At 37.6% G+C, this 21,688-nt stretch overlaps 1 protein-coding gene across 2 annotated transcripts in view; it reads right to left on the bottom strand.

Annotated features, from left to right (window-relative positions):
* Positions 1-21,688, bottom strand: part of LOC127426926 (serine/threonine-protein kinase LMTK1-like) — an 80,103-nt gene that overhangs the window by 15,835 nt on the left and 42,580 nt on the right. The window contains exons 2-3 of one of the 2 annotated variants that reach the window (XM_051674090.1): positions 14,159-14,292; positions 1,865-2,006 (exon numbers count right to left, since the gene is read on the bottom strand). In XM_051674090.1, the coding sequence (XP_051530050.1) occupies positions 1,865-2,006; positions 14,159-14,292 (276 nt within the window). Of the gene's footprint in view, positions 1-1,864; positions 2,007-5,364; positions 5,623-14,158; positions 14,293-21,688 lie in introns of those variants that run through there. The other variant, XM_051674093.1, reaches the window with a different exon arrangement.

The raw sequence follows: 21,688 nt of genomic DNA, 5'->3' as shown, positions 1-21,688 counted from the left end.
GAATTTTCATTCAATCTGTGAAGTGTGTGCACAGAACTGAACGGAACAACTAGCTGTTAATACAGTAACATCCCTATCTAAGGCACAAAAAAAAATATAAATAAATAAATAAATATTGAAATTAGTATTTTTGTCTCTATTTTCAGTAAAAATAATTAAAAATAAATAAATTATATATATATATATATATATATATATATATATATATATATATATATATATATATATATATTTTAAACATCTTTAGAACAAGATAAATGTACTTGAGAATCAAAACTGTATAATATATCAAGGCTTGTTTTCAGAGAATGCTGTAGGTCTATATTTGTAAATGTTTATTTTTCGTACTACATTGGCAAATTCTTTTTTTTTATTTTTTATTATTATTTAAGCACAAACTCACAAATTTGGTTAGATTTGTGTTTAAAACGAGAGAGAAAAACAATGGGCTAAGAAAATTAGACATATTTAAGATTTATTCTCTGGAAACAAGTTTTATTAATTTACACAACTTTGCTTCTCAAGTATATTTAGCTCATTTTACGAAAGTTTTTATATTTTTACTGTACAACAAGACAAAAATACTGATTAACACAATGATTTTGGGGAACTGGGTAGCTCAGTGGTAAAATACACGCGTGCTGAGTGACTTCAGCCAGGTCTCATAAGCAACCAAATTGGCCCAGTTGCTAGGGAGAGTAGAGTCACATGGGGTAACCTCCTCGTGGTTGCTATAATGTGGTTCGTTCTCGGTGGGGCACGTGGTGAGTTGAGCGTGGATGCCGCGGTGGATGGCGTGAAGCCTCCACACGCGCTATGTCTCCGTGGCAACGCGCTCAACAAGCCACATGATAAGATGCATGGGTTGACAGTCTCAGACACAGAGACAGCTGGGATTTGTCCCCCACCACCCTGATTGACAAATCACTATGCGACCACAAGGATTTAAAAGCGCATTGGGAATTGGGCATTCCAAATTGGGTGAAAAAAAAAAAAAAACACATTGACAAGTAGGGCTGGGAATTAATACAGATTCACAAGCTCACAATTCGATTCCGATTTCAATTCGATATCGATTTATATGGGTATATTTCAGTTATAATGTCCATTTTGCTAACATATGAAATAAATGATCGCAAAGCATCATAAAATCTATATTTTAATCCAGTCCTATTGACAACAAAAGCACCCATTATTCTCAATGGCTACCAGCACTGAGAATCTGCACTAGCTGCTAAAGACCCAGAGCAACTCGGGACTGTGGGAGAGTGTCCGCCACATGAGGAGGGAGTGGAGGCTGGGCTGCAGCGGCAGGGCGTTGGTCTGTTCTGGATTTTACACTGGAGAACTTGTGGGTTAAAAGCCAGACCGAACATGTTAACATTATCCTCTGGAAAAAGAAAAACTCCAGTCCAGAGAATGTGAAGCTTGTATGGGAGTTGCATAAGCAGGGTCAGACAGGATGCAAGACAACAGGACAACAGCCTTGAGCTTTCTTAAGTGCTATCGCATCTGGTCTTGCTCATATGACAGCCCTGCTGAGAAGGCCAGCTTAGACCAGCATGAATCTCCTGGTTTGGAGCTGGTCTAGCTGATGGACCAGAACAGCCGTATTTTTCACCAGCAGCAAATGCTGGTGAAACAGCATGGTCTTGCTCATGAAGTGGGTTGACCAAAAAGGCTTGCTGGTAAGGCTAGTTAGGAACCCTTTTGAGGAAATCAGCATCTCACATTGGGAACCAGCATCTAAAGCACAACATATGTTGGTCTTTTCAACAGACAGGTTGACTTGAGATCAATATTTAAGTGTTTATCATTGATAAATATGAGTAATACCCTCAGATGTGGTGTGACAATAACCCACCTGATCGGCCAGGTTGCTTGGCAACAGGCAGCGAGACCTCAGTGAGAGGTAGGATGTAGACATCGGGACCGGCATGAGATGCAGGTGATGCCGGCGTGGACATATCTGCTGGATAGTCCTCTCCATCTGCATTCTCAAACTCCTACGGTAGCAATGAAAAAGACAGAGGCCAAGGGTCAAAGGTCAAAGTAGTGTTGCTGCATATCTCTAAATCTGAATGGTTGAATCTGATGAAGAAATGTCATTTTTCACCACAAAATCAAAAGAAATAAAAATAAAATATCTATCTATCTATCTATCTATCTATCTATCTGTCCTACCTACCTGACCAAACACCCACCCACACACCTACCTACCTACCTATCTTTTTATTATTTTACTTTTTTTATTTGGGTAGTCAGACTCAAAGTGATCCCAGCAGTTATATTACATATTGCTCTGCTCAATTTCAGCATTGTGTGAAAGATTCAAGGTACCTTTGTGGGTTTTTTCCTCTTAGGGAAGAAAAATTACAAATTAGATCTAATACCTCAGTTATTTCTCCTAGACCTAGACAGCAATAAGATTAAATGGAGGGCCATGGTTTCTGCTTCTCAGGTGTTTATCCTGGGGGAAAAAAGACTCCAGTAATCTCACACACATTTCTTCTAGTTTCAGAAGAGATCTCAATCTAGTCTCAAACTGTGCTCAGATTTGACAAGTCAAAAGTCAGAGATTTCAAAATGAATATTTTACATCAAATTCTTTCAAGGACAAGATTTTCTAAGCTATACTATCCACATTAGGCTAATTTGATAGATCTATACTCTTACTGTACATCAAGAATTGTCTTATTTGTGTCTGTTTTTGTTTCTCCTAAGGAACATCTGATACAAAGCTGATACAGTACATAAATGAAACATAACTGCAATCTCAAATAAGCTTTGAAAGAGAAACCTCTGAGCAATACAATTTCCCTCTGAGGGTATTGATGTACAAGAATGCACAAGCAGATAGATCTTTAAATTGAAAAGACACATCAGTATCTTCTGACAGTAAGGAACGTTGAACCTGTTAAGCCTCTTGAAATGAAAAATAATAAAAAGTATATTTTTGGGGCCTGGATAGCTCAGTGGTAAAAGATGCTGGCTACCACCCCTGGAGTTCACTAGTTCGCTAGTTCGAATCCCAGGGTTTGCTGAGTGACTCCAGCCAGGTCTCCTAAGTAACCAAATTGGCCCGGTTGCTAGGGAGGGTAGAGTCACATGGGGTAACCTCCTCGTGGTTGCTATAATGTGGTTTGTTCTCGGTGGGGCACGTGGTGAGTTGAGCGTGGATGCCGCGGTGGATGCCGTGAAGTCTCCACAAGCGCTATGTCTCCGTGGCAACGTGCTCAACAAGGTTGATGGTCTCAGACACGGAGGCAACTGGGATTCATCCTCCGCCACCCAGATTGAGGCGAATCACTACGCGACCACAAGGACTTAAAAGCGCACTGGGAATTGGGCATTCCAAATTGGGTGAAAAAGGAAAAAAAATAATAATTTTAATGCTTGATGGAACAAACGGCAATTAATTAAACAGTCCTTTAAAGAGCATGTCACCATAATCAGATCTAATAATGAGTCATCAGTTTCATTTTAAGAGCTTTAGACTTATACTTCATGTTCCAATGTGCTTCTCACCCCACATGGATGTGATGAAACTACAAAGAGAGATGAGAGAGAGAGAGAGTGCTTAGAAGAGACAAGAAAAGATTTGGCAGCATCTGGAAATCGGAAATGCTCCTCCATATGTGAGCAAAAAGCCGTTCTGCGAGCAGTGTTGCAGAGTTATGGGGTCGAAGAAATGGAAAACAGTGACCCAGAAGTCATAGATACACTTAAAAGCACATGCTAAAAGACATATACACATTGTTGTACACACAAACAGTCAGATCCCCAAAAGGCCTTATTGTCTGCATCTTCACACGCCCCACACAACTGCCACATCAGCTCCCAATCTGCCCAGTGCACGGCAGTAATGCCGAATACTATATCCTATTAATGACTGTGCTGGGAATCCAAACAGGGCATGTTGTGATTCTAACTAAAGGCCTATATTTTCTTGCCTGAAGCCATATTGTTAAGCCCAAGTCACAGGATAAACATTTCTAAATTATCAAGATTTCTCTGAAGTAAACATTCATCCAAAACTGCAACTAAACAGAACCATATTTGTATCACTCCAGGCTTATAATCAGCAACCCCTTTTTTATTCTCGGAAGAAGAAACATCTGTTGTAAACAAGTGTTGCCTTTTCCGAGAATATCAAATAATTCAAATTTTTTAATAAGTAAAAGCCAACTAACTAGCCAACACATCCACCTAAAAAAACAATGGATTCATATAGCAAATATCTTTGACACAATAGTTGATGAAAATAGCTCATAAAATCCTCAGTAAACATATTGTGGCATTTAGAACATACTGAAACTGACAAAAATCTATTTTATTTAACCTTAGAATGCATACGAAACTTTACCCCCCTAAAAAGGGTACATGTGTCGACAAATACCTTGGTGAAAATTAGATGCTCATTCTTTAAAAACTACATATTTTATGTATTTACATTCTGTAATGATTATTTTAGAAATTATTTAATTTGAAATGGTCGATAAATCTTTTAATCAATTTTATTCAAGAGTTTCAGACACATAGAAAATAGAGTTTTAGGTGTTAGTTTAAAAAAAGCCTGTGTATCATAGCATGGGCAATTTCCATATTTGGTGGTAACACTTTAAATGTCTTAAAAACCCTACCCACACAAATATATATAGGTTATAACTACAATGGAATGTTCTTAATTGAGGAAGACCTGAAATGTCAGATGAATAGAACTTCATGTAAAAAAATATGTCTTAAATATCAGACGGCTGGTTCATTTTTGGACTCACAGATGTATTTTAGGGTTAATTTTAAATATTACTTTTAAAAATACAATTTCACCAATTGGTGAAAAGTTATTGCAAAAATAGCTATAAAAAAAAAGTGAAGTTGCTTCTAAGCCACTTAGATTTATTGGTTTCCAAACCAATCTAATGCATTGACATTCAGACAGTTTTAAGCGTGACTTAAGTGTCCAAATACATCATTTGTCTAAAAAAAAAAACATTGTCAGATCATCATAATTCCAGATAATTCTGCTTTTATCCACTGTTTAAAATAAGCCATGTTACACTTTAAAAAAAACAAATACCTATGCCGATAGTTGCTGATAGTTTTTTTTAAATTAATTTATTCCTATGTGTGCCTGTCACAGTAAGGAAAGACTGTTGTATTTTGTAACATTCTATAAATTGATTTGAAAAACTATTGGCCGATTATTTGGTTGTTAGCCTTTTCCACCACCTTAGTTATCGGTATCGCCAAAATCCACTATCGGTCGACCTTTAATAACAGTTATAACAATTTTTTGAAGAAACCACCACCTTTTAGTATCAGAGATTTAAAAAAATTCAGAATATAAGTGTCCCATCTTACCTGTCCTTAATGCATGTTGAATACCACTGAATCTTGAATACCACTTTTCTTCTGTCCCTGCACATCTGGGCTCTACCCTAAGCACCTGAGAGGTGCACACATGACTAGACAGAATGGTAGGAAACAGTTCATGCTGCTGTGGAACCGAATAGCCCAGGTCTCCGGAATACATTATTACAACACTCCAAAAACACACAAATAAAAAGCACATTGATCCTCCACTGGAGAGACAGGGAGAGAGAATGAAGGGAGGGGCAGTTCCTGTGTTCTTCTCAAGAGAGTGTAAAGACTGGCGATTAAGAAAAGAGGACACGCTCCCACAAAAATGTGTGACTCGCAGGGAAAGAGAGGGAAAGGCTTTCACATTCTATGCTTATGACATCACTCTTTTTTCTCCATCCTTCCTTCCTCGCACTCATTCCTTCTCACATGTGCATGACAGGCCCTTGCTGCTATCAGCACAAATAAACATGCACATATCCTTGCAAACTAGCAAAAATCAGTGACAAACAGTGCAGGTTATTGTGTCACTCACTGCATTTTATGCCAGTGAAACAGTGAAACTTCAGCTGCCACAAAAACGTGAAGAACCATCGTGGTTTTGTTTGTATAGACTGCTTCGGTGGCCTAATATTCGCAACCGAATTCTACGTTTTGTCACAGTTTACTGGTGAAATGAACACTAGAGGCGCTACAACAACTGTGCGTTTCATTCACTTTCACACAAATCACGACTACAACGGCTGATTATTACATTATAAACACTTATTTTACACACTATTACTCACATACTGCTATGTTATTATATACAAACACTTTTACTTCACCGCATCATTTGAAAAACGATACATTTTACGCTTGTGTTACTGACTCACCTACATTTACACACTTATTTCAAAGTGATTAGCTTGTGCGGTAGCTCACCTGATACCTCACCTGAAGTACACAGTTAGAGACCAGTCAAGCACATAAGCTGACAGGTGAGACAAGAGTGTCAAAGCGACACAAGGTGATGTGGTTGCTTTAGAAAATGTGCTTTGTATTTCTCATTTTGTTTTTGGACACTATCGGTTAGGTGTAGATGTTGGTTAAGGGTAAGGATGTATGTTTTGTGTCTACCTCTTATTTTATTTTAGATCACTATTGGTTAGGTTTAGGTTAAAGTTTTATGTTAGGGAGGCACGTTTTACTCATTAAAACCTCTAATATTCACCTTAAACACTTCGTCTGATTGCGAGTCAACACTGTTTCACTTGCTTTTGGTGCCCTCTGGTGACCATTTCACTGGAAAACTTGGCAAATGTGTATTATGTCACATCGTTTCGTTTTGCAAAAATGCTGAGACCAGGCTGAATGTTCCACATGTGTCGCCACATGGAGTACTGGAGAAATATATACATATATACAGGTGCATCTCAATAAATTAGAATGTTGTGGAAAAGTTCATTTATTTCAGTAATTCAACTCAAATTGTGAAACTCGTGTATTAAATAAATTCAATGCACACAGACTGAAGTAGTTTAAGTCTTTGGTTCTTTTAATTGTGATGATTTTGGCTCACATTTAACAAAAACCCACCAATTCACTATCTCAAAAAATTAGAATACATCATAAGACCAATAAAAAAAACATTTTTAGTGAATTGTTGGCCTTCTGGAAAGTATGTTCATTTACTGTATATGTACTCAATACTTGGTAGGGGCTCCTTTCGCTTTAATTACTGCCTCAATTCGGCGTGGCATGGAGGTGATCAGTTTGTGGCACTGCTGAGGTGGTATGGAAGCCCAGGTTTCTTTGACAGTGGCCTTCAGCTCATCTGCATTTTTTGGTCTCTTGTTTCTCATTTTCCTCTTGACAATACCCCCTAGATTCTCTATGGGGTTCAGGTCTGGTGAGTTTGCTGGCCAGTCAAGCACACCAACACCATGGTCATTTAACCAACTTTTGGTGCTTTTGGCAGTGTGGGCTGGTGCCAAATCCTGCTGGAAAATGAAATCAGCATCTTTAAAAAGCTGGTCAGCAGAAGGAAGCATGAAGTGCTCCAAAATGTCTTGGTAAACGGGTGCAGTGACTTTGGTTTTCAAAAAACACAATGGACCAACACCAGCAGATGACATTGCATCCCAAATCATCACAGACTGTGGAAACTTAACACTGGACTTCAAGCAACTTGGGCTATGAGCTTCTCCACCCTTCCTCCAGACTCTAGGACCTTGGTTTCCAAATGAAATACAAAACTTGCTCTCATCTGAAAAGAGGACTTTGGACCACTGGGCAACAGTCCAGTTCTTCTTCTCCTTAGCCCAGGTAAGACGCCTCTGACGTTGTCTGTGGTTCAGGAGTGGCTTAACAAGAGGAATACGACAACTGTAGCCAAATTCCTTGACATGTCTGTATGTGGTGGCTCTTGATGCCTTGACCCCAGCCTCAGTCCATTCCTTGTGAAGTTCACCCAAATTCTTGAATCGATTTTGCTTGACAATCCTCATAAGGCTGCGGTTCTCTCGGTTGGTTGTGCATCTTTTTCTTCCACACTTTTTCCTTCCACTCAACTTTCTGTTAACATGCTTGGATACAGCACTCTGTGAACAGCCAGCTTCTTTGGCAATGAATGTTTGTGGCTTACCCTCCTTGTGAAGGGTGTCAATTATTGTCTTCTGGACAACTGTCAGATCAGCAGTCTTCCCCATGATTGTGTAGCCTAGTGAACCAAACTGAGAGACCATTTTGAAGGCTCAGGAAACCTTTGCAGGTGTTTTGAGTTGATTAGCTGATTGGCATGTCACCATATTCTAATTTTTTGAGTGAATTGGTGGGTTTTTGTTAAATGTGAGCCAAAATCATCACAATTAAAAGAACCAAAGACTTAAACAACTTCAGTCTGTGTGCATTGAATTTATTTAATACACAAGTTTCACAATTTGAGTTGAATTACTGAAATAAATGAACTTTTCCACGACATTCTAATTTATTGAGATGCACCTGTATATATATATATATATATATATATACACATCGATCAGCCACAACATTAAAACCACGTGCTTAATATTGTGTAGGTCCCCCTCGTGCCACCAAAAAAGTGCCAACCCGCAACTCAGAATAGCATTCTGAAATGATATTCTTCTCACCACAGATTTGGAGAGCGGTTATCTGAGTTACCGTAGACTTTGTCAGTTCGATCCAGTCTGGCCATTATAAGGCATTCCGTCCACAGAACTGCCACTCACTGGATATTTTTTGTTTTTGGCACCATTCGGAGTATATTCTAGAGACTTTTGTGCGTGGAAATCCCAGAAGATCAGCAGTTACAGAAATACTCAAACCAGGCCATCTGGGACCAACAATCATGCATTCAATTACCTAATCAGCCAATCGTTTGGCAGCAGTGCAGTGCCAAAAATCACGCAGAAACGGGTCAGGAGGATATATATATATATATATACTGATCAGCCACAACATTAAACCACCTGCCTAATATTGTTTATTATACGTATATATTATAATAAATTCATAATACATTTTCAACTGAAGAAAAAGAAAAGATCTTTAGTAGAAGGTTTGAATGTCTTTGATTTAAATCACACACATCAGTTTCATTAGTGGGGGTCAGACTCTAGAGCTGTTCACACCAAATGTGCATTTGCAGTTTTTTAGCTGTTTTTCTATATATTGTAAACCTGCATTAGACAGACGTTTTTGAGCTTTGCACTGCATCTTGCTGTTTTTTTAATGTTATTTAAATGCAGTGTCAAGTTATAAAGAACTTTAACTTTTAAAACATGTCTCACGACACTTGTGTTCTCTTATATTTGTTGTGCTGCATCTGTACCTTTTAAAAGCAAGAAAGTGCTAATAGTTATACATTTCTTTTTTCAGATTTGAAAATTTTAATTGAATTGAAAATGATTTTCCTCCAGGTTTATACATCCAACATTACAGTAAGTAGAACAAAAAGATATGATCTCAATTTAATACAAATAATATTTCCCAGATTTTATTTATATTATTTTGAAATATTTTAATAATTTATTTTAATTTTCTTAATTTCCTTTATTACAATGACAAGGAACACTTTACAGTAAGGTTCCATTGGTTAAAATTGGTTAACATGAATATCAATAAACAATACTTTTACAGCTTTTGTTAATCTTGTTTAATGTTGATTTCAACATTTACTATATATTTTAAAATTAAAAGTTTATAAAAAAAAAAAAAAAAAAAAAAAAAAAAAAAAAAAGTATGTGTTAAAATGAGTAGATGTGGTTGTGTAGTGGACTAAAACACTGAACTGTTAAGTGGAAGGTTGTTGGTTCAATCCCCACAGCCACCACCATTGTGTCCTTGAGCAAGGCACTTAACTCCAGGTTGCTCCAGGGGGATTGTCCCTGTAATCAGGGCACTGCAAGTTGCTTTGGATAAAAGCATCTGCCAAATGCGTAAATGTAAGATTAACAAATGCTGCTTAAAAATGAGTTTAGTTCATGATACCCAATGCATTAACTAATGGTAACAAATAGAACCCTTTTGCAAAGTGTTACTCACTGACAAAATAAAAGCCAATTACTTAATTTTGCAAACAACATGTTGTCTTTATAATATCACACTTACTATTTTTCTCACACAGTAATGGGACTTCATACATAAAAATGTAAAGCTGCTTATATATTTTAGGATGGGGGTCACTTGAAAACAGATCATCATGTTTGACGAAAAGTTTGAAAACCTCTGCCCTAACCCTACCATTAAATCTACCCCTCATAAAAACAAGGGAAAGACAGAGCACTTACAATATAATATTACATATATTCTTATATCTGTTGAACTATAAACAAAAATATAGCTTTTTATTTTTATTTATTTTTTTAGCTTTTTTTTTACACCCTTAAAACAAGATAAATGTACCTGTGAAGGAAAATTGCATACAATGTTATGACATCAGAGAATATTTTGTGAATATTGTGTATTTTGTCTTGTTGGGCAATTTTTTTTTTATTCTATATTTTGAGCAGCGTCTAGTGTGTTTTACCACAGAAAAGCATTCGGTCTGAACAGCCCCTTAGAATTAATTTTTAGGTATGTAATGTTGCAGTTCCTAATAAAGTTAAGTAACACAGGTTTATTTACTTAATGCTACTTTTTTACTTGCATTAGGTACTTGGGTGTTAATTTTGAGTGTTAATTTTGAAATTTGTATGTACAACACTCATACATTAGCATAAGCATACACGCATACTGCACACACATTTGTTTTTCTATCATGGTGCAGAGAGAGAGAGAGAGAGAGAGAGAGAGAGAGAGAGAGAGAGACAGAGAGAAAGAGGTCCCTTTTAGCAGTTAAAGTTTAAGTAGTGAGCTAGTCCACAGAGGGACTGTAATTACAAATATTTGGCCTTTACTGGAGACCAGGTGCTGAGATCATAAAAGAGTTATCTTCCCCTCTCTCACACACTCACACAGATCATATTTTCTCCTGTGTCTTGACCCACTTTAAGGTTCTGCTGAAAAATGCACTGTGAGCTCAGAGATGTATGCCCATATGCCGCTTGATGGCCTCCGCTGCTCACTACAAGATGAAAAACACATCTACAGAAAAGTGCTTGTGTCCCTGTGCTCTCTCTGTGTCTCTTCTTTTAACCTTTAGAGACAGCACTAAGTGGTTTGCACTGCAAAGATCCCATTTCTCTGAAGCACATGGACTGCTGTGTGCATTTTCCTTTTCCATTTTTGATTTGTAACTAGTAGCACTTAATAAACAAGTAAATAAAAAATAAAACATTCTAGAGCAAATAATTTTGAATAAAATAATTCTGAGTAAATGTAATGGCCAGCATCATCAAATCACTGCCAACCATGTTAAAATAAAATTTTGCATAGTAAAATTCTTAATCTATGTAGTGATTATCATTGTTCCATGTCTGCCAAATATGTTGAGTGGTCCAAATATCATCTGCTGCCTGAAACTGAACGTCTGGTCGGATTTTAGGAGTGAATGCACTTAGAAAGCTATAGGATGCACCCTTGCTCCCTAGTTAGTGAATGACTTAACCTCCAGTGTTCTGTCTATCTGCACTGGTCTCAGAACAGTTAGAAATGCACCTTACTCAATATAAAGCCTCTGAAAGCAACATTTTTCAGCTTTTGCATGAATACATTTATTCTCAATGTGAAAATGCAAATATATAGGAATGCATTTACTAATGTTAATGAATAGAACCGGATTGTACAGTGATAACAAAATAAAACAATAATGAAATTTATATTAAAATGAAGCGAACAGATGTGTTATTATATTCCGGATAATTAACATGTTTTTTCAACTTCTTAGGGAATGCAGTCCTAATTTCAACATATGAGGACATAATGTTTATCAGCACGCTGATGTGCGAAAAACGAATGGATTTTTTAAAGCGGTATATCAAACGAAACTAGAGACGCTACTCTTTACAACCAAACAGGTTTCAATCAAAAAAACTTTAAGAGGATTATTACCAGAGGCACTTTTGTTGGCCAGGTGCCAGTTGCAGCGCTTCCTGGAAATCAACATCATGCTGTTATGTCCCGTGACGCGGTGCGCCAGAATTTTAACCCTTAAATGACAGTGTAGATTAACATTATTCCATCGGTTTTAATTCATTTAAATTATGCGTTGCGTAAAGCGAAGCCAAAATACCATTTCCACACATGTGGACACGGGGTCGCACGAGGTTAAAGGCAGAGGAGATGCAAGTGAACAGAACTACTGCGTTTGTGTGCATGTGTTGCACTTGTTTTCAAGTTTCCGAAGAAAGCATTTCTACACATCTGATTCAGACTCTGAACTGATTCATGAAATTGTCCTCTCCCAACTGAACAATTTCATTCATAAACGCAGGACAGCAGTAGTCCAAGGCCTTGTGCGATTTTTGTATCAAATCAGTGCTGTGAAGATAGCTGGCATAGTGTGTTTGATTGACATCTCTCCCAGATAACCCGGTTGAATAACAAACCATTAGTGATTCATTCTGTGTATAAGTGCCACTGAAAGTACCGTATTTTCTTGGGCAGTGACATGGGAAAGACAGAGCCCTCGCAAATTTATTTTAAACAGTATTTTTGCTTCGTTTTCCAGTAAAAATCTATAAACATTATTATAATCAAGATAAATTTACATGTCAGTAAAAAATAGCATATGATGTTTTGACTTGTTTCCGGAGAATATTGAATATTGTGAATTTTGTCTGGCTCAGTAAGAAGATTTTAAGTGTATAATTTCTGTGACTGATTAGTCCCCTAGGGATTGAGCAAATTTAATGCTGTCAAGACCCCTCCAAAAAACAACACTCACTGGTCACATGAAAAACATCTAACATGATAATAAAATACTTGTGATTTAAATACTGCTTGCTAACAAAACATGCTTCTTGGCATCAACTAGCAGGGGCTAATGGTGTGACGCTAACCAGCCAATTGACCTTTAGCTACACGTCACTTTAAAAATGTTTCTGACCAATCCTATCTTAGCAATTGTTGGCGTACTCCATTTCCAACGAGAGTCTACGGCAGTGATGTGTGTTTAAGTAGATTTAAGGGGAATTTTATAGAAATCATACCAAAAAAAATTGTAAAAAACTTTGTTGCTGGGTCACTTGTAATAGTGACACGAGGTACCTAGAGAGGGTACACTTAGTGTTTTGTCTTTCTTTTATAAAAATCTTTAAATAAATCTTGAGAAGCGCATGCTATGGATTAAATGTATTACATGTTTAACATCAGCAAGGCATCCTACATTTGCTCCAAGGCAAATTATAGCTAATAACGTAACTTTAGTAAATAATTTCTTATTAATTCAGGTCTTAGTAAAGGCGATAGTAAATAAAGGGTTCACAGCATCATAGTGAGTGTGCTATGAGACATTATGAGCGGTTCTGTTCACTAAGGTGTGTAATCTCCATCAAATGATGCTTTTCTCTTTAGTCTCCATAGTTTTCAATCAAATTACTGTGTAATTTAAAAACGTGTTTTACAAAAAACATCAGGTAAATATGCTTTAAAATGCCACTCTTCATTCCAGCCCACGTAAGAATATTGTCAATTCCATTTATGAGAATATTTAGCCAAAAACACACTGTTTAATTTCCCATTCATTCCTATGGGAAGTTCGGCAAAGCTTGTCAGAGCGAGCAATGGTAGCCAAGGGGTGACGCCCTGTTTCAAACAGAGCATTCTCCCATCTGTCATTGGTCGAACAAAAGTTAATCACACCCCAAACTCACACCATTGGTTGAGCCAATGTTAATGCGTTGGTCTGATCGGGATGATAAAAAAAAACAGCAATGTTTTGATAGCATCACAGATCCACAGTATTGACACTTTTCAGGAAGATCAACCAACGAATTGCTTTCTTGTAGTTGTCTCTGCATATTAAGCTGTGATAGGAGAAAGTATTTAAATACTGAAAAATTACACACTTCACCTTTATACAGCCTCACCAGATTTAGCTATACACAAGTCTGTCTTAAGGATTGTTGATATTCTTCCTCGAAAACAAAACAAAAACACTAAATAGGAACATGATGTTTGCAGTGTGCTTATATCATTGGTCTGAGACTGAGATTGTGGTGTATTTAATTATGTGTGTTCTGATTGGGACTGAGTTATACTGAGTTACACTCCTGTTTACACATGTTAACTTTATCCAAAGGTTTGGCCCTGTAAACCATTAGAGTCTGTTAGAACACAATGGTCGCATTCTAGGACAGCAAAATTCACTGAAAATGTTAAATAGACAGTTTTATGAAAGAGGGTCTCTCACCTTAAAGCCAATGTCACCTCGTTTGCAGCACAGGCAAACCAGCATGAGGAAGATGAATGTAAAGAGTCCAGAAAAAGACACAGCCACCACTGCCAGAGATGAGGACCAGGACAGCTCACTCAGTGATGCGCCATCTGTAGGGCACATGCAGAATTAAACACTCAACTTTCTTTTCACAATAGAATAGAGGAATAAGGGAACATGAATACCATCTTATTCCTCCTGTCTTTACAACCTAAACAACTGATGCCTCACTGGTCATCAACTTTATACTGACACTTATTGGCATGGATGAAACATCACACAAAAATAAACATTTTTAGTTACCACTGCCATTGTAGAAATACCCTGTTCATTGGAGTATTTGTTTTTCATGCAAGGACATCATTAGCATGAAATGTCATCTCATATAACTGTTGTCCTTGAATGTCCTGTGTTCTGTTCCATATGACAAGAATTCCTCTGGACTTTGCAGTAGTAACTTTACACCTCACAAATTGAATTCAACCCACGTTTGAGTCTCTTCTGATTTCAGTGCAATTGGAATGAGTAAAACAGGCAGATAACAAATTAAAATGCTACAACCAAGAGCACCAACACGTACTAGATGCAGATAACTGACAAAAAATGCGATATTCTCTCTCTTTTTCAGCTGTCAGTTGTAAAATTCTAATGTCCAGGGGCACATAAATTATTAAAGAAGTGCTAGGCCAACCATAAAGTAATAAAGAGCATAATTATCAAGGTAATAAAAGGAATGTGTGATCTAATTCATCATAAATAACATGACTAAGACTGATTGTTATTTTCAGCAATGCTGTATTTGTTGGCTTTATTTATTCGTTGGACTTGCAGGGTCTGGGATGTATTTTCAAATCCACAGCTCCAGCAGTTGCCGTGGAAACTGGAATGGATAGGATGAGTGAAAGATCTGCAGTTGGCTGCAAATTGCTCCCAGTTTCAACACATTCCCTTAAACCATTAGCCTCCAAGATGAGGACCTTACATGTCTCACTTATTTATGCTGATAGCTGCCTTACCATCCATCCATTTGTTCATTATCATCCATCTATTCATCATCTTCCATCCACCCATCAATCCATCCATCCATTTGCTCATCATCCATCCATTCGTCCATGTCTTTATTCATTTTATCCATCCATTCGGCATCATCCATCAACTCCATGCATATTTATTCTTTTTTTAAATTTGTTTTATTTGGATTGCCCAATTCCCAATGTGCTTCCAAATCCTCGTGGTCGCGTAGTGATTCTCCTCAGTCTGGGTGGCGGAGGACGAATCCCAGTTGCCTCCGTGTCTGAGACCATCAATCCGTGCATTTTATCACGTGGCTTGTTGAGCGCATTGCCACGGAGACATAGCGCATGTGGAGACTTCACGCCATCCACCGCGGCAACCACGCTCAACTCACCACACGCCCCACCGAGAACGAACCACAATATAGCGACCACGAGTTTACCCCATGTGACTCTACCCTCCCTAGCAACCAGGCCAATTTGGTTGCTTAGGAGACCTGGCTGGAGTCACTCAGCATGCCCTGGGATTCGAACTAGTGAGCTAGCGAACTCCAGGGGCGTACAGCTATCTAGCCATCTGTCTGTGTGTCCGATCATCTGTCCGTCCATCCGATTGGCATTGTCCGTTATTTACATACATATATTTATTCAATAATAATACAAGCATATATTTATTCATTCATCCATCCATTAAACGATCCATCCATACATATTTACTGTATATCCATCCATCAGTGCATCTTTCCATCCATCTGTTTGTCATCATCCATCAATTACAAGTCTTCATAAAAGCACTGTTTACGTCAACCAAGGAGACCATGGCTTTGAAACATCTTGAAAAACATGAAGATGTAGATTAAGGCTGCACTATTTGGACAAAAAGTCATCTTGCAATTATTTTGAAAAGTTGGCTATTGCGATTACGATTTGAACTACGATAATATAAACCAAAAACTAGTAAGTGATTTCTTTTTACCAAAATTTGGTAATATTTTGCCCATGTTCTTAGACTGAGGTCATTCTTTAAGGATTCACACCTGAGTCCTTTAAAAAATAACCAAATCCTTTTTCAGTTCAGCCACAAACAAATAAATAAATAAAATAGTGAAACAAGGAGAGAAAAAAACACTGTCTTCTTCATATTCATATTGTACCTGTCCACTGCAGGCCTGTTTTTGTCCACTTTGTGATACTGTCTCAGCCCACTATTCATCATCATTATTTTTGAAGCCCAGTCAACTAGAATGTTATATTATTGTATTATTATTATTATTATTATTATTATTATTATTATTATTATTATTATCATCATTATCATTATTATGATTATTATAAAATAGTAATACAGTTCTGTAATACAATTTTAACTTGCACGTCAAGCTTTTATTTTGGCGACATCTGCCTGAAAAGTTTGTGTAACTGAGTTCACATCAGCTGTCCACAAATACCCGGTACCATGGGGTGAATTATTTGTATTTGTATACTAACTTAACTTAAATAAGATGCACTCAGTGCACGTAATCAAATAGAAGTGAACTTGGAGCACACCTGTTTTTTTTTTACTGCTCTGAAAACACAGTAAAATGCAACAACACAATACAGACAAGACAGAGCAGTGCAAGCAGACTTGTTTATATTTAATTAAATCGCAGACCTTTGCGGTTTTTTTAATCAGTTTATTTAGGTCATATCACGATTTTATTTCAATGAATTGTGCAACCCTAATACAGATTGAACATACAGTATGTGGCTTTATATAATGTATGTGTGAGTGTGTATTTTGTTGTGAGGTTTAATGAAATGCATTCATCTATGTTTCATTACCGCTGGTACTGATCTGCTCACTGCAGCAGCATTACAATCACAAGTACATAATTCCATTCTGATCAGCAGGAGAACACAACAAGGACAAACCACTACTTTACAAATGCTGATTTAATGAAAAGTAACTTGGATTACATCCATGAAGCTGGGTAAAACAGGTAATTACGAAAGCAGTTAAGAGAGATCCACGCTAAAGCTCAGCCTTGATCTGAGCACAAGCGTATCCAGTTATTTTGAAGGAAAATGGTGCTCTGTATGAATGCTAAAGGGTAAGGGTTTGCATATTCATGAATCAGATCACATGCAGAGGAAATAATCTTTCTATTATTTTGCATAGAAATATCTATGCAAGCATCATTTGTTAGGAAAGGCTGATTGGAAGAAAAATGCTGACCCTCCTGTGCCAGTGCAGAGTAAAATTACACACACACACACACACACTTTGTGGTGAGATCAATGCTATTTAGTCCTGTCTTAATAAAGCTGTTGAGAGCAGAGGCTCTCCACTCATAATGAGAACAGATTTTACTAAAGGAAAGGCACACAGACACTTTTAAACTGAAACAAGACATTAGACCCCACATACACGCCTATTATTACTTAGATTTATAAATTGATCCTTCAATTAATTTGTCCATAACTTAATAAATTATTTTTACTTAAAAGTAACTTGTTCTCTGTGTTATGGACTGTTGGGTCTTTGTTGTGCACATGACTTTGCTTTTGCTTTGCCATGTGCTCTCCATGCTCTTTCCTGGTTTGCTCCCTGGCCATGCCCTCTTGTTAGTCTGATTTGTTAATTGTGCCCACCTGTTCCCTGTAACCTCATGTGTATTTATACATGTCTTGTTACATTGTTCTTTATCGTATTTGTGTTTTTACCTGTCTGATGGTTACCCAGTCTAGCTCACAGTCCAGTTGGTTGTTCATTTCATCACTTTGTATTGATTTTTGTATTTACTGGATCCTGTTAAGGTCTTTGTATCAAGGTACCTCAGTTTTGTTTGGATTATGTAGAGTTTTACTTTACTTTAATTCATGCATTAAACTTTAAACAAATGAGGTATGACTGTGTGTAATTTTTGTATAAAAAAAAAAAAAAACATCCATCTTATCTTTAATCAGTGTTTACCACAGACTTAGTTTTACTCATAAATCCAAAACTGCCATTAGAAAAACCCATGGGAAAATCCAGAGGGAACCCATGGTGAATTAGTCTTCTGGGTTCACCTTCAAATTGATGTCAAGGCTGAACAGCTCCACTGAGCCCGATCTTCCCAGATTCCTGACAGGTTTGATCAACTGCAGTGGGATTCACTTTTTTTATGTTTTTTCAGCCTGTGTGTTCAATTACGTTTTGGGGACACTGTATATGCAATATATTAGAAGAAAAAGACAGTAGTAAAGTACTAAATAAATAATAGCCAGTTACATAAATAAGCTGTTAAATCTGTCATGTGCAGTACTAACACAGCACTAACTATTGTTACAATGCTGCTTTTATGTGGACCTGGAAAGCTCATTCCTCCAAGTCGGGCATTCGTTACTATCACGCATTCAAGTGGCAAACAAAACACGGACGACACCAAACTAAAACAAATACACTATGAATGATGGCAAAATATATTTTTGTCTGTTCTACCAGTGGATAAGAATAACTGAACACACCTGCATCAATTTTGCACAAACCATATGATGTATTAATGGATGGTATCTAACAAATTATTAATTATTAAACTTTTTTTTTTATAATTATTAAAACAAACATGAAGAGTGAGTGATTAGTTGACTGTCACATATAACATATTAATATTATTGAAATAAAGCACTAAAATCTAAATAGCTTTGCAAAATTATTGCTTCCCATCATCTTTCATGTCAACACGCTCCTTCCGACTATACAACTCGGTAACTTGGGTATCATCTAGAATTAGAGTTTCCCACTTGTAAATACAACTTGCCTGGGTCATTCGTGTGCTTGCAACCCGTGATTACGATATTTCCGACTCCACTTGAAGGCCACATAAGTACTATGACAAAGAAATGTAAGCATAAGCGTAGTTCTAGCAGGAAGATCTCGGGATTCATTCTATCAGGCATTCATCCAATCACAATACAGCCTCCGCTTAATAGCCTGATCAGCTGCCTCTCATTGTTTGCATACTTCCATTGTTTTCACCCCCCTCCACCCCATCACCACCAATTTAGGGCTTGTCCTGGGTGGAGGTAAAATCCCCTCCCCTACTGTCATTGCCTCTGGCAGGATCTGACGGTTCAAGCAAGCATCAGAGTGCTGAACCATAGGACGGGGTTTACACCAAATAATATAAGTATCCTTTCGTTCACATTTATTCCAACAATCTCAAGTCTTTCCGATAGAACCCAATTTCAGATACTGTCGTGAGTGACATTAATTACCACGCAAATTAATTTAATAATCAATGATTAACAATGTTTAAAATGAAAACTACATATAATTACCTGTACGTTTTCTTCCTAAATTGACATTTAATAGCTAACATAATTAGTTAAAGCACAGATCTATTTTCAGTGCTAATACTCAATCTAATTTAAAGATCTTTCCTTTACAATAATTAGAACTAATGCTTCTGCCTTTATCTGCTCGACTAAGACAATTTTTAGATGTGCGATGAACTACGTGTATGTCTGTCAGAGTTCATTTTCAGAATTCAGTATTCACATTAATATAGTCACATTAGTCATGCAACCCTAAGCTTTTTTTCTTGTTCTTTATTTCAACAAATTCTTTGAAACACTTTGTCAGGTTTCAGTGAACTCAGTATGGAAATTCAAATCTATACTGTCTTTTCAAAGTCCTACTGCTATGGTGACTCATTTCAAATTTACAGTGCATCCGGAAAGTATTCACAGTGCTTCACTTTTTCCAGATTTTGTTAAGTTACAGCCTTATTCCAAAAAAATCACAAGTACATAAGTATTCACAGCCTTAGCTCAATACTTTGTTGAAGCACCTTTGGCACCAATTACAGCCTCAAGTCTTTTTGAGTATGATGCTACAAGCTTGGCACACATATCTGTGGGCAGTTTCTCCCATTCTTCTTTGCAGGACCTCTCAAGCTTCATCAGGTTGGATGGGGAGCATCGGTGCACAGCCATTTTCAGATCTCTCCAGAGATGTTCAATCGAGTTCAAGTCTGGGCTCTGGCTGGGCCACTCAAGGACATTCACAGAGTTGTCCCGTAGCCACTCCTTTGTTATCTTGGCTGTGTGCTTAGGGTCGTTGTCCTGTTGGAAGATGAAACTTCGCCCCAGTCTGAGGTCCAGAGTGCTCTGGAGCAGGTTTTCATCAAGGATGTCTCTGTACAATGCTGCATTCATCTTTCCCTTGATCCTGACTTGTCTCCCAGTTCCTGCTGCTGAAAAACATCCCCACAGCATGATTCTGCCACCACCATGCTTCACTGTAGAGATGATATTGGCCAGGTGATGAGCGGTGCCTGGTTTCCTCCAGACATGACGCTTGCCATTCAGGCCAAAGAGTTCAATCTTTGTTTCTCATGGTCTGAGAGTCCTTCAGGTGCCTTTTGGCAGGCTGTCATGTGCCTTTTACTGAGGAGTGGCTTCCGTCTGGCCACTCTACCATACAGGTCTGATTGGTGGAGTGCTGCAGAGAGGGTTGTTCTTCTGGAAGTTTCTCCTCTCTCCACAGAGAAATGCTGGAGCTCTGTCAGAGTGACCATCGGGTTCTTGGTCACGTCCCTGACTAAGGCCCTTCTCCCCCGATCGCTCAGTTTGGCCAGGCGGCCAGCTCTAGGAAGAGTCCTGGTGGTTCCAAACTTCTTCCATTTATGGATGATGGAGGCCACTGTGCTCATTGGGACCTTCAATGCTGCAGAAATTTTTCTGTACCCTTCCCCAGATCTGTGCCTTGATACAATCTGTCTCGGAGGTCTACAGACAATTCCTTGGACTTCATGGCTTGGTTTGTGCTCTGACATGCACTGTTAACTGTGGGACCATATATAGACAGGTGTGTGCCTTTCCAAATCATGTCCAATCAACTGAATTTACCACAGGTGGACTCCAATCAGGTTGTAGAAACATCTCAAGGATGATCAGTGGAAACAGGATGCACCTGAGCTCAATTTTGAGTGTCATGGCAAAGGTTGTGAGTACTTATGTACATGTGATTTTTGTTTTGTTTTTTATTTTTAATAAATTTGCAAAGATTTCAAACAAACTTCTTTCATGCTGTCATAATGGGGTATTGTTTGTAGAATTTTGAGGAAAATAATGAATTTAATCCATTTTGGAATAGGCTGTAACATAACAAAATGTGGAAAAAGTGAAGCGCTGTGAATACTTTCCGGATGCACTGTACAGAGCCATTACAAGACTTTCAGATTGTTCAGGTGATCTCAAATTTTGTTGTCCTTGAGGTTTTATTTGGCCCAATCAAACTCACAATTTCTCACAATTTGCAATCAAACTTTAGTCCAAAGCATGATTTGTTTGCAGATGACACTTGGTTTGATATTTTGTATCTAATGCAATGGGATCACATATTTTATATTTTTTTGCAGTCTTAGTGTTGAAATAATTTTTGGAGACACTAGAGACAATATACAGTATAAGAAGAAAAAGACAATAGTAAAGTACTAAATAAAGTACTTCAGTAAAGTACTAA

The sequence above is a fragment of the Myxocyprinus asiaticus genome, chromosome 36, assembly GCF_019703515.2.
Source record: "Myxocyprinus asiaticus isolate MX2 ecotype Aquarium Trade chromosome 36, UBuf_Myxa_2, whole genome shotgun sequence".
In the NCBI taxonomy this organism is placed as follows: Eukaryota; Metazoa; Chordata; class Actinopteri; order Cypriniformes; family Catostomidae; genus Myxocyprinus; species Myxocyprinus asiaticus.
The sequence above is the reverse complement of the archived record's forward strand: the minus strand, read 5'-3'. Positions and strand labels throughout refer to the sequence as shown.